Source organism: Dipodomys spectabilis, unplaced genomic scaffold (assembly GCF_019054845.1).
Source record: "Dipodomys spectabilis isolate Male_0828 unplaced genomic scaffold, ASM1905484v1 ptg000210l, whole genome shotgun sequence".
NCBI classification, from domain to species: Eukaryota; Metazoa; Chordata; class Mammalia; order Rodentia; family Heteromyidae; genus Dipodomys; species Dipodomys spectabilis.
Genome location: NW_024870887.1, coordinates 1,954,998 through 1,968,678, shown reverse-complemented (window position 1 = coordinate 1,968,678; position 13,681 = coordinate 1,954,998). Strand labels below are relative to the sequence as shown.

General features: G+C 49.3%; 1 protein-coding gene across 4 annotated transcripts in view; it reads left to right on the top strand.

Moving 5' to 3' along the window:
* Positions 1 to 13,289, top strand: part of Dnmt3a (DNA methyltransferase 3 alpha) — a 112,797-nt gene extending 99,508 nt beyond the window's left edge. For all 4 annotated transcript variants that reach the window (XM_042696633.1, XM_042696630.1, XM_042696631.1 and 1 more), the window contains 13 exons: positions 41 to 190; positions 272 to 316; positions 959 to 1,038; positions 1,428 to 1,540; positions 1,668 to 1,851; positions 1,982 to 2,066; positions 4,801 to 4,946; positions 5,601 to 5,691; positions 5,880 to 6,028; positions 6,969 to 7,054; positions 10,101 to 10,170; positions 10,805 to 10,923; positions 12,111 to 13,289. In XM_042696633.1, the coding sequence (XP_042552567.1) occupies positions 41 to 190; positions 272 to 316; positions 959 to 1,038; positions 1,428 to 1,540; positions 1,668 to 1,851; positions 1,982 to 2,066; positions 4,801 to 4,946; positions 5,601 to 5,691; positions 5,880 to 6,028; positions 6,969 to 7,054; positions 10,101 to 10,170; positions 10,805 to 10,923; positions 12,111 to 12,252 (1,460 nt within the window). In that variant the 3' untranslated portion in view covers positions 12,253 to 13,289. The remainder of the gene's footprint in view (positions 1 to 40; positions 191 to 271; positions 317 to 958; positions 1,039 to 1,427; positions 1,541 to 1,667; positions 1,852 to 1,981; positions 2,067 to 4,800; positions 4,947 to 5,600; positions 5,692 to 5,879; positions 6,029 to 6,968; positions 7,055 to 10,100; positions 10,171 to 10,804; positions 10,924 to 12,110) is intronic.
* The last annotated feature ends 392 nt before the right edge of the window (positions 13,290 to 13,681 follow it).

The window sequence follows — 13,681 nt, the reverse complement described above, 5'->3', positions numbered from 1 at the left end:
TCAACCTGTAAGGGTCTGGTCACCTGCTCTTCTGCTGCAGAGGAGAAGAATCCCTACAAGGAGGTTTACACGGACATGTGGGTAGAGCCTGAGGCAGCTGCCTATGCACCACCACCCCCAACCAAAAAGCCCCGCAAGAGCACAACTGAGAAGCCCAAGGTCAAGGAAATCATTGATGAGCGCACAAGAGGTGGGGCTTCCTCTGGGATGGGGCCTGCCCCAGGTGGGCGATCCCACAGCCTCTCCTGACGCGGGCTTTCCTTCTCTGCAGAACGGCTGGTGTACGAGGTGCGGCAGAAGTGCAGGAACATTGAGGGTGAGTGTTGCCGGGGAGCTGGGAGCTCCTGTCCTGGCACAGGCAGGAGAGCTGGCTGTTAGTGTGGCATGGGCATGGAGTGGTGTTGGCATAGGTTCTTCAAAAGGTAGGGGTGACCTCAGTGCCAGGGGCTTATCTGCCGCCTCTACCACCTCTGTCAGCTCACACAGCATTTGTCAAATGGCATGAGAGTTGGGGCACCACCCCAGTAGATCAGAAAGGGTGGCTGGCCCCTGTGGATTTGATTGACCTTGCCTGAGCACGGCTGGTCATTCTTCCTTTCCGTCTCGCGTCTGTCTCTTGGTTGGGTGATGGTGGTCTCGTTTGGGTGTCTTGAGTCAGGAAGGATTGGGTCAGGACTTGAAGACACAGCCTGGGCCCTGTGCTCACACGGGTTTCTTCTGTCCCCTGTTGCCTCTGTCTGGATGCTATTTACTCTTTAAGAGCCCAGTGAACTTCTGAGATTGGGGCCAGGGCCATAGGACACCCTCCCAGGTTCCTTTTGCCATTTGGGCTGCTGCTCTGGAACCCCCTTTGACAGAGCTTGTTTGAGGCTGAGTTTTGGCCTAGGTGTGTTTGGGGAGCTGGAGGGGGGAGGGCAGTGTTCTCTGTAATGCTTACAGCACATGTGCTGTTTTGCAGACATTTGCATCTCATGTGGGAGCCTCAACGTCACTCTGGAGCACCCTCTATTCATTGGTGGAATGTGCCAGAACTGCAAGGTAGGGGTGCCTACCTTCCTTACCTCTTGGGCCCAGAGGCATCTGGCGCTGGTATGGGGATGACAGACTCCAGTGTACTCTAGGCGAACAGACCCTGAGGCTTCCAGGTTTCAGCTAGCTCTTGTTTACACCCCTAGAGGCCCCTGTGTGGGTAAGGCTGGGCTGGGTGACAGGTGGGTCACCACACACCCTTCAGGAGCCTTAGGACAAGCTGCTGGAGGGAATGTTCCAGCCTTCATCAGTGTCCTTTGTTTGGTTTGTCCACCTCAGGCCTGGATTATGGCCTGACCCTGGGTGGCAGAGTCCTATCTGCAGACTGAGTCCAGGCTCCAACAGTTCAGGTTCTCAGCCCTGCCCTGGTGGCTTCTGACCCTGCATACTCTTCCTAGAACTGCTTCCTGGAGTGTGCATACCAGTATGACGATGATGGCTATCAGTCCTATTGCACCATCTGCTGTGGGGGGCGCGAGGTGCTCATGTGTGGGAACAACAACTGCTGCAGGTGAGGAGGCAGGGACGGCGTCTTCAGACCCTTCCCTTCCTGCACTGCCCTGCGCACCGTTCCAGCCCACCCCAGGCTCCCCACACACACCAAGGGGCCCCTCCCTGCTTACTGGGCTTCCTTCCAGGTGCTTTTGTGTGGAGTGCGTGGATCTCTTGGTGGGGCCGGGGGCTGCCCAAGCAGCAATTAAGGAAGACCCCTGGAACTGCTACATGTGCGGGCACAAGGGCACCTATGGGCTACTGCGGCGCCGGGATGACTGGCCCTCCCGCCTCCAGATGTTCTTCGCCAATAACCACGACCAGGAATTTGTGAGTGCTGGGCCTCGAGTGCTGAGGGATGCATGGGGTGTGCAGCTGTTGCTCACTGCTGGAGAGGGGCCCAGGGTAGGGACCTGTGCCACAGCTGAGCATTTACCTGACTCCTGTGCTCACGGCTTAGGACCCTCCGAAGGTTTACCCACCTGTCCCAGCTGAGAAGAGGAAGCCCATCCGGGTTCTATCTCTCTTTGATGGAATTGCTACAGGTGAGTGGCACAGGTCCCAGAAGGTTCTGGCCTCTATGCTTGGACAGGGAACAAGAGAGAGAGACCAAGAGACAAAGAAGGAGAGAGAAGGGCTGGGAAGGTAGCTCAGTGGTAGAGCGCTTACCTTGCATGCCTGAGGCCCTGGGTTCGATTCCTCAGCACCACATAAGAAAAAAAAAAAGCCGGAAGTGGCGCTGTGGCTCAAGTGGTAGAGTGCTAGCCTTGAGCTGAAGAGCTGAGGGACAGCGCCCAGGCCCAGAGTTCAGGCCCCACGACCGGACAAAAAAAAGGAGGAGAGAGAACGTGTGTGTGCATCTCTGTGTCTGAGTCTGTCTGGTCATGGGGTTTGATCAAAATGAAGTAAAATGAGTGTTAAACCATCCTGTCTGGTTTACATTGGAATATTCCTTAATTGAAGGAGATTCTGCACAGCCTTCAAAGGACAGACATGGTAAACAAAATATACACAGTTAGGGTGTGTCTTGATTATAAATAAGAGGGCTGGGATATAGCTCAGTGGCAAAGTGCTTGCCTAGCAAGTGCAACGTCCTGGGTTTGATCCCCAGTACCAAAAAAGACAAGACAAAAAAAATAGTTTTTTAAAAAAAAAAGTCTAAGAAACTATGAAGCTATGACATTTTGGAGTATGTCCTTTTGGACTTTTTTTCTGTATATGTGTGTAGTTATACAATCAAATGTATGGACAAGCAAAATGTAGTAAATGTTTATAACCTAGTTTGTCATTTATTATATGATGACTACTTTTTCATAACCACTGTAGAGCTACATTCATTTGTAAGTGCTTCAGAGGATTCTACTGAGGCAAAGGATCATAATTTAACTAATCTACTATTAGATTATTGCCTGTCTTTTCATTACTGTTAGCAGTGCTGAGATAGGCATCTTTACAAGTACATCTTTACATACATGACCATTATCTTCTTAGAAATAGCCCAGGAGATGCTGGCTCACTGTAGGCATGATTTTTTTTTTTCTTTTTACACATAGCTTTGCCACAATTCATTCTTCCTTCCTTTCTCTTTCTCTCCCTCTCGCTCTCTCTCCCGCTCTTGTTCTCGCTCCTTCCTTCCTTCCTTTCTTTCTCTCTCTCTTTCTTTCTTTGCTTTTTTTTTTTTTTTTGTCGGTCGTGGGACTTGAACTCTGGGCCTGGGCGCTGTCCCTCACCTCTTCAGCTCAAGGCGAAGCGCTCTACCACTTGAGCTATAGCGCCACTTCCGGTTTTCTGGTCGTTTATTGGAGATAGGAGTCTCACGGTCTCTCCTGCCTGGGCTGGCTTTGAACCGCGATCCTCAGATCTCAGCCTCCTGAGTAGCTAGGATTACAGGCGTGAGCCACCAGCACCCGGCTCTTTCTTTTCTGTGCCAGTCTTGAGATTTGTATTCAGGGCCTAAACACTGTCTCTGAGCTTCTTTTGCTCAAGGGCTAGTGCTTATCACGAGCCACAGCTTCACTTACAGCTTTTTGGCAGTAGTTTATTGGAGGAAGATAAGAGTCTCATAGACTTTCCTGTCCAGATGTCTTCAACCTGTGATCCTCAGATCTCAGCCTCCTGAGTAGCTGGGATTATAGGGGTGAGCTACTAGTGCCCGGCCAGAATTCTGATGTGTATATGACTATCCCTCTTGACTCTACCCAGGTCGAGAAACTGTTTTGGGAACAAAATTTCTCGCCTTGGAACATGTGTGTTCATGTAGCTAGTGGAAGATACAGGCAGTCTAAGCCTGGGAAGCCTGGTCACAGGGCAAGGTGGAAGTGCCATCTCAGCCACGTTTGCCTTCTGCTCTCAGCCCAGGCCCTGTACATCTGGAGATGTTTATGTGCATAGTTTCCCAGGTTAGACCCGGGAGACTTCTTGAACAGTAGAGATGGTGCCACTCTGACCCATTTCCCTAAAGTCTCTGAATCTGTTGTTATTGTTTCTCTGCCTCAGTCTGCAGCATTGATTGGGGAGAAGGAGTTTTCAGTCAGCTCAGAAGAAGTACAACAAACATGACCTTGTCTTAAAGATACTTAAAATCCAAGAGTCTCTAAATTAGGAAAACAAGCTGCTTTAGTAATCACCCCCTGATTTCCTAGAGGCTGCTGGAGTTGAATTTTAGGGAGAGCAACTGGAGGATGAATAAAAAGCCAGATGTAGACAATTTGTGTGTGTGTGTGTCTATGTGTGTGAATGAGTGTGAGTGTATGCATGTATGTGGGTACTGGGGCTTGAACTCAGGACCTAGGTGCTGTCCCTGAGGTTTTTAGCTCAAGGCTGACACTCTACCACTTGATTTACACTTTCAGGGTTTTTTGTTTTGTTTTGTTTTGTTTTCTGCTTGTTAACTGGAAGTAAGAGTCTCATGTACTTTCCTGCCTGGGCTGGCTTTGAACACAGTCCTCTGGGATTACAGGCATGAGCCAGTTGACTATAGAAATTATTAAGACTTCCCTTGCCCTCCCGCCCCCCAAAAGCTAATGTCTCGTCTCTCTGAATCTTCAAACTATCTGCTCTCTAGCCGATCTTCTCTGGGTTGACATCATTTTCCAGGTGGGCCAAACTAGGTGTAAAACAGACCCACAGTGTCCTGGTCGTTCATACTGTTTAGTAGGGAAAGGACTCACTGCCCTGCAGTTGATCTTTTGTGTGCCAGTTGACCAGAGGGCTCACTTGCCTAAGACCAGGTGCGAGGACAGCGGCCCAAGTGACAGCCTTCTCTCCCGGCTGGCACAGGGCTCCTGGTGCTGAAGGACTTGGGTATCCAGGTGGACCGCTACATTGCTTCGGAGGTGTGTGAGGACTCCATCACGGTGGGCATGGTGCGGCACCAGGGGAAGATCATGTACGTCGGGGACGTCCGCAGCGTCACGCAGAAGCATGTATGTCGGTGCCATGATGCAGTCTGCCTTTTCTCCCCGTCCTCTCTCCTTTCTTGTCCTGTTCTGTTTTGTCTTTCTACCTTTTCCCCAAACTCTCACCATTTTTCTTATTGACTTACTAAGGCAGTGGGTAGATTAAAAGGGGAGAGTTTGGGAACTGGGGGTGCAGCTCAGTAGTGGAGCTCTTGCCTACCCTACCATGCATGAGGCTTGTGGTTTGATCCTTGGGAGGAGGAAATTGGAGCTTGCCACTGCTGCCTGGATCCTTTGTGGTAGAGTGCTTTGCATTGGGGAGAGAGGGTTCAATCTTCCCCCACACTTTTGCTATAGTTCTTCCAGGCTTCACTTGGGGGAAGAGGGCTGTCAGGACTTGCTTAAAGGTCCTCTCTCCTAGTAGTGTTCTGGGGTTTACCTTTGCCCTAGAGGGTCCTTACATGGTCCAGACACCGTACCTGAAGTGCACAGAGCATAGTACTTCCTACCTCAGTGGAAGGCCCTTTAGGCTTGGGAATGGTCCAGATTGGTGTGTTTTGTTTGCTGTCCAAAAGCTGAGCCCAGAAAGCTTCTGTAGCTGTCAGGTTCTCAGACCATTCGTCTTCCTCTCTGCCTCTGTCTCTGGACAGCAGACCCATCATGTTACCTTTGTCCTCCCAGATCCAGGAGTGGGGCCCATTTGATCTGGTGATTGGAGGCAGTCCCTGCAATGATCTCTCCATTGTCAACCCAGCCCGCAAGGGCCTCTATGGTAGGTGCTCTCCTCAGCCTCGCCTTCTGAGCTGGTGCTTCCGCACTGAGGTTTCCTCCTTGGATATTTCTGCCCTGGGCCAGCTCCTCCTAGTGACCCTGTCTCCCCTTGTCCTCCCCATGCCCGAGCCACACCACTGTCTGGACACAGACAGTCTAAGCTGATGGCTTTCTCTTCCGACCTCTCAGAGGGCACTGGCCGGCTCTTCTTTGAGTTCTACCGCCTCCTGCATGATGCGCGGCCCAAGGAGGGAGATGATCGCCCCTTCTTCTGGCTCTTTGAGAATGTGGTGGCCATGGGCGTTAGTGACAAGAGGGACATCTCGCGATTTCTAGAGGTATAGCCAGCAACCTTGGTTTGGCCAGCTCACTAATGGCTTCTACCTTGGACTGCTGCTTCATCCCTGTCTCGCTGCATTGTGGAGCTGGGGACTGTGCCATGTGCTTTGCAAGGGGCCTGCTTTGGAAGCTCTGGGCTTCCCAAGCAGAAAGGGAGGAAGTAGGGGTAGAGGCCCACTCAGAATGCGTGCTCTCGCTCTGTCTTAAGAGGTTGCTATGGGAGTGGGCCTCAGTGTGGGGGGAGGGGCGGACTTCTGGGTTGAGAAGTTTGTGTGATGTTAGCCTAGGGGAACCTTTGAGGCATCAAATTGTTTTTCTCTGCCCTGTCCTCATTCCCTGGCACCGTGATGGATGCTTTTTGTCAGGTTTTATTTCCTCCAGTGTCAGTTCCACTTCACGGGAATTCTCCCACCCAGGAAGCGTGAGCACATGCTCCCAAGTCCTAGGGTCAGTAACACTGCAAGTTGATATTATGACTTGAAATGGGAGCTGGCATCTATTTGGACAGGACATACAATGGACACATACCCTGCTCCTTGGAACTTGCTTCTTAATTAAGCCTCTGGGTAGTCTAGAGCAGCCTTGTCCAAAATGGTGTCCAAAATGGTAGCCATCAGCCATGTGCAGCTATTTACATGAACAGGAAACATCCCCGCCCTCAAGTCACAAGTACAAAGTAACTCCCCATATAGCTAGTAGACCGCAGCCACTGCAGTGAGCAGTCAGGATAGTGGGTAGTTTTCTGTCATTGCAGAACATTCAGTTGGACTACACTAGTCTAGAATGCTCCAGCGAGGGTATGTGGGATGTGGCTAAGTTTAAATCCCAGCTTTTCCCAGGGTCTTTAAGCTATCCCCAAGAGAGAGGTAAGCCTTTGAGGCCTTAAGGCTGTCAGCCAGCCCAGTTGCGGCACTGTTTAATATTCCTCCTGTTTTACAGTCCAACCCTGTGATGATTGATGCCAAAGAAGTATCAGCTGCACACAGGGCCCGCTACTTCTGGGGTAATCTGCCCGGTATGAACAGGTTGGTAAGAGCTTCTGGACCTGGGGGTCAGTGGGTATAGGTGTGTCTGCAGATAGGACAGTCCAAGAAGGGCTGCAGAGTGGTCCTCTGCTGGCCTCTGCTGAATGTTCGCTATTCTCCCATGTTCCTTATTCCTGGAGAAACAAAGAGGAGTCAGGTAGGGCACAGAAACTATTTGCCTCCAGAAACCAATGGTGATCTCAATAGGACCTTGAGAATTGCGTTCTTTACACAAAAGAAGAGTACTGTGTGTGCTACAGAGTTTTAGTTACTGCACTGATGGTGTCCAGAGCCAGCTAACCATAGGTTCTCCTGAGAAAAGCTTGTGGAAGATAGGGGAGGGAGAGGGTGGTACCCACAGCCATATAAGGTTTCAGATTGTTTATCACTCATTGTTGGCTATTCATTCAAATCACACGGATATATAAAAAAAAGTTTTTAATATCCAGGAATGAAACAAAATGTCCTAACTTTAAGGTTTAGTGATTACATCATGGAAAAACCTTTGAAGAAGTTATTGCAAGCACCAGTGGCTCATAACTGTAATCCTCACTACTCAGGAGGTTGAGATCTTAGGATCAAGGTTTGAAGCCAGCGGGGGCAGGAAAGTCCATAATACTTTTTTTTTTTTGGCTAGACATAAGGCTTGAACTCTGGGCCTGGGTGCTGTCCATGAGCTCTTCAGCTTAAGGAAAGCACTGTACCCCTTGAGCCACAGCGCCACTTCCAGTCTTCTGGTGGTTAATTGGAGATAAGAGTCTCAGACTTTCCTTGCCCGGGCTGGCTTTGAACTACAATCCTCAGATCTCAGCTTCCTGAGTAGCTAGAATTATAGGTGTGAGCTACCAGCACCCAGCTAAATTAACAACAGCATTTCTTCCTTTTTTCATCGGTCATGGAGTTTGAACTCAGAGTCTAGGTGCTGTCCCTGAACTTTTTTTCTTTTTTTTTTTTTGTCAGTCATGGGGCCTGAACTCTGGGCCTGGACACTGTCCCTCAGCTCTTCAGCTCAAGGCTAATGCTCTACCACTTGAGCCATAGCACCGCTTCCAGCCTTTTCTGCTTATGTGGTGCTGAGGGATCGAACTCAGGGCCTCATGCGTGCAAGGCAAGCACTCTACTTTCCCAGCCCCACTTCTGGCTTTTTCTAAGTATCATATTGGAGATGAGAGTCTCATGGACTTTTCTGTCCTGACTGGCTTTGAACTGTGATTCCCAGATTCAGCCTCCTGAGTACTGAGGATTACAGTAGCTAGAAAGCCACTAGCACCTGGCTCTATGAGATTCTTATCTGTAATGAACTACCAAAAAAGCCAGAAGTGATGTGGGCCCTGGTGGCTTATGCCTATAATCCTAGCTGCTCAGGAGGCTGAGATCTGAGGATCATATTTCAAAGCCAGCCCAGGCAGGAAAGCCCATGAGACTCTCATCTCCAATTAACTACCAGGAAACCGAAGTGGTGCTGTGGCTCATAGTGGTAAAGCACTAGTCTTAAGCAAAAGAGCTCAGGAATAGCACCCAGGCCCCTAGTTCAAGCCACATAACCACCACCACCACCACCAACAAAACCCTGAAGTGAAGCTATGGACCAAATGTAGGGTGCCAACCTTGAACAAAAAGTTCAGGCTGAGGACAGTACCCAGGCCCTGAGTTCAAGTTCCAGGACCAGCAACAACAACAACAAAACGGTTTGCAGAGATCAGTATAAACCAACTCAAGATCCATGTTGGGGGCGGTCGTTCCCAGAATGTTTAAATCATAGGTTTTAAATCCCTTGGTTCATTTGTAAGTGGAAAATGTCATTTAGCTTGGCTTCAGCCATCTAATCTCCTTCTTTATCAAGGCTTGTTAATAGGAAGGAGTTGGTTTAGAGCAGCTGACTGGAAACAGTCCCCTGCAAAACTCCTAAGATACATGTGCACATTGGAAATGTGGATGAGCTACCATGGTCCATTGTTTTTGTGGAACCATTAACTTGAGTGTCTGCTGACAGACCGCAGTACTATGTGACTTTTTCCAACTCCAGAAGCCTAGGACTTTATTCTGGAAGAAGTAGAGGGCCCCAAGACAGGGAGGGCCCCAAGTCTCAAGATACTAAAAAATGCCATGCGTTTTGAAACCTTAAATTTTTTTCCATAGTATTAGGAACAAACCCAAGGCCTTGCACATGCTAGGCAAGCCCCTCAACTCTGAGCTACATGCCCAGCTTTTGTAGTTGTCACTCGTGGGGCTTGAACTCTGGGCCTGGGCACTGTTCCTGCGTTCCTCAGCTCAAAGCAAGTGCCCTACCACTTGAGCCGCAGCACTACTTGAGCCACAGTACCACTTCTGGTGGCTAATTGGAGATAAGAGTCTCATAGACTTTACTGCCTGGGCTGGCTTTGAACCACAATCCTCAGATCTCAGCCTCCTGAGTAACTAGGATTACAAGCGTGAGCCACCAGCGTTCGGCTGCCGTTGTTGTTTTGAGACTGTCTCGTGCCTCCTAAATTGGCCGTGAACTCTGTCCTGCTTCAATATCCTGGCTCAGCAAAATACTTTCTAAGGAAAGATCAGCACTGAAGCTGCTGCCCCATAAGAAGTGATGTATTCAGTGTCACAGAATTGTAATCTTTGGAGTCTATACAGAACTGAGGTCTGGAGATGTCCTGTCCAATGAATTTCATCCAGTGAATTACCCGCCCATCTAATGATCAACACAAATCAAGATACAGAATATTCTTTTACCCCCAAAACTTGCTTTCATGTTGGGACACTTAAAACTCAGCATATTTACAAATGAGACAGAATAATTGTGTTTTATTTCCTCTATACTGGCTGGTTAGTACCTGCCACTTGGTAGTTTGAGACCACTTTTGAGTTTGCCTGTAAAGGATTAAGGCCTGATTGATGTGTGTCCATGGATGGCCACAGTGTACATTGAGTTGGAAGAGGGTTAGGAGGTATGTGTGTGATTGGAGCAGCGGCCGAGGGTCAGTCAGCCTTGCCGGGGGCTTATTGCTGTCCAGGTATCTCATGGACCATTTTCCTTTCTTCTGCCTCCTAGGCCGTTGGCATCCACTGTGAATGATAAGCTGGAGCTTCAGGAGTGTCTGGAACATGGCAGAATAGCCAAGGTCAGCCTGGGTACCTAAGTCTTCCACGGGGCCGGGAAGAAGAGAAGGGAGGAAGAAGGGCAGAGGGTCCCACTGGACCCCTCCAGATGACAAAGGGTCATCTGGTCTATCAGGCAGGGGATGATCCAGCCTTTAACCCTTCAACCTAGGAAGGGAGCTTAAATATTCGAGGGCTAGTTATGACCTATATAAAGTGTTTTCCTTTTCTTTTTTGGCTAAGACATATTGTAAGAGCCTTTAGAGCAGAGAGAAGCCCCCAATAATGCAGATTTATGTCTGGAGAAATGTCACACGTACTCTGGGTATTAGGCTCTGTGCTAGCATATTCCAGCAGTCAGGACTGCTGACACTAAGAGTGCATCTTTGGGCCTTGGAGTCAATACCTTTTGCCTTGCAAGTTACTATACCTCTGAAAGAACCGGTTCTTTGTGAGACTTAGTATGGTGGCTGGAGCTGCTGCCTCTAAGTCTGAAGAGCTAGACTGGACTAAGAATGTCCAAGGTTATGTCAAGGTGGAAATAGAAGCATGGCGGGGGAGGGGGAGGGGGAGGGGGAGGGGGAGGCTCGTGCCTTGGCTGTGTTAATAGGGCAGTGGACATGTGCTCATTCCTTGTTTCTGGTCTTCAACTTCTAGTTCAGCAAAGTGAGGACCATTACTACTCGGTCAAACTCCATAAAGCAGGGCAAGGACCAGCATTTCCCCGTCTTCATGAATGAGAAAGAGGATATCCTGTGGTGCACTGAAATGGAAAGGTACTGTGTCCATGCACTCACGTCCTGGGTGTGTGTTCTGTTCTGGGTGTGTGTTCCCTCTGGCTTGAGGGGGGGCTGTCTGCACTGCTGTTTTTAATTTTTATTTTTATTGTGAAAATACTGTACGGAGGGGTTACAATTACATGAGCAAGATAATGAGTACATTTCTTATCAAGCATTGTAGCCTCCTCCTTTGTTTCCCCTTCCCACCCCTTCCCATCCTCCCCTGCCCCCTGCTGTGCTGTTTTCTAAGTTTCCATGTGTGAATAGGTTTGACCAAGGGCTGGGAAGATGGCTCAGTGGTAGAGTGCTTGCCTTGCATGCCTGAGGCCCTGGGTTCGATTCCTCAGCACCACATAAGCAAAAAGAAAAGAGCTGGAAGTGGCGCTGTGGCTCAAGTGGTAGAGAGCTAACCTTGAGCTGTAGAGCTGAGGGACAGGCCCAGGCCCAGGGTTCAGGCCCACAACTGACAAAAAAACAAAAAACAAAATAGGTTTGACCAAGTTTTCCCAACATGCCAGGCCCACAGAGAGGACTGTTGGCCATCAAGTCCCTATGCATTTTTATGTCTGGTCCCAAAACAAGAGGGGTCTGGGTTTCCAGAAGGCCTTCTGGGAAGGCTGACGCTCCTGGGGCTTCCTTCACTCCTGCCACAGGCATTGTTTGTGGGACAGGGCAGGCCTCAGCCCTTGCACCTGATGAGGTGGCCTGAACTCCCAGAGCTGAATCAGCTGCTTCTCGGGGTATGACTAGGATTTAGCCAGAGGCCAACAGGAAACCCTGAAACTTTGGGAAGTCAAGCAGAAGTGTCCATTCCTGGATATGATCTCCTTAGGACACTGGAAGGATGTCCTGAGTTCTGTTCAGACAGAGTAGCTGTCTGTTGCAGCTGTGGTCTAGGAGGTGTTTTGGAAACATTTTATACGACTTATGTTTGTTTCTGGTGAGTGGAAATCTGGAGGAGAGATTGCTTTAACTAGCCACAGAGACTAGCACAGTGCCTGGCCCATATCCAGCTTTGCATCTTGAGGTTGAGCTTAGCAGAATGGGCTGGTGGCCCAGGTGTGGGAGGGAATGTAGAGCACACAGTCTTCCCAGCTGCTGCGCCTGCTCCTGGTGGGTGGCCATATGGCCTCCAGGCAGCCTGGCCCCTGTTCACCCTGCCCTTTCTCCCTTCTTGTCTGCAGGGTGTTTGGCTTCCCAGTTCACTACACGGATGTCTCCAACATGAGCCGCTTGGCGAGGCAGAGACTGCTGGGCCGGTCATGGAGCGTGCCAGTCATCCGCCACCTCTTCGCTCCACTGAAGGAATATTTTGCTTGTGTGTAAGGGACATGGGGGCAAAATGAGGTAGTGACACAAAGTTAAACAAACAAACAAAAACATAAAACACCAAGAACGTGAGGATGGAGAGAAGTATCAGCACCCAGAAGAGAAAAAGGAACTTAAAACAAAAACCACAAGAGGCAGAAATACCGGAGGGTTTTGCGTTGCGAAAAGGGTTGGACATCATCTCTTGATTTTTCAATGTTAATCTTCAGTCCTATTTAAAAAGCAACACCAAGCAAGCCCCCTCCCTTTCCCTCCCCACCTTCCTCCTTTTTTTTTTGTGGGGAGGGGGTCAACCCTTTTGTTCTCTACTCTTTTCAGAGGGGCTTTCTGTTTGTTTGGGTTTTTGTTTCTTGCTGTGACTGAAATCAGAGGGTTTATTGCAGCAGAAATTGGTAACAAAAAACATAGTAAATACGTTGCAGAGGAAAGGCGGGAGAGAGGAAGAAAAGGAAATTCTATAGAAATCTATATATTGGGTATTTTTTTTGTTTTGTTTTTACTATATATCTTTTTGTTGTCTCTAGCCTGATCTGATAGGAGCACAAGTGGGGACAGAAAACAGAGACCCGCGGGCGGCCGCTCTCCCCGCCGCCCCGCAGTCTCTCCAGCACCATTCCTGGTCATGCAAAACAACCCAACTAGCAGCAGGGAGATGAGGACACCACACAGACACTTTTCTACAGTATTTCAGGTGCCTACCACACAGGAAACCTTGAAGAAAACCAGTTTCTAGAAGCCGCTGTTACCTCTTGTTTACAGTTTATATATATATGATAGATATGAGATATATATATAAAAGGTACTGTTAACTACTGTACAACCCGACTTCATAATGGTGCTTTAAAACAGCGAGATGAGTAAAAACATCAGCTTCCACCTGGCCTTATGTGCAAAGGGTTAACCATGGATGGGGAAAGGGGTTCAGCTCAGAGAGGGCTTCTTGTCTGCCGGGGTTTCTTTCCCCCTCTTGGTTTTTAACCAACTGAAGGAGGAGACTAGGGGAGCAGTATTGTGCTGCTTCTCCCTGCCAAAAATAAAAGGGGGTCAGCTGTGATGGTGGGGACCTGGGAGCTGAGCGTGGAGTTCATCCAGACTCATGCAATAACCATTCTAGAAGACTCCCTGGACAAAGTGGCAGGGTGAGGAGTCTTCATCCTGATTTCTCAGATTAGCCAAGTCCACGGCTCCTTGTGGTGGGATCGGAAGTCATCCAGTGTGTGGGACAGTGAGAGTCATAAACCCCACCTGGAGCGAATAAAAAAACATACAAAACGTACTGGTGCTTTCCTGTCTAAGTCGCCTTTTGTGTGTTCTTTTATGAAGCCCCCACCATCCTCCTCTGCACACGGCGGCTCCGGCCCCTGGAATGTGATGTTTTTGGTCATCTCCAAAGGCTGCAGTTTTATACTGGGAGGCTGATGACACC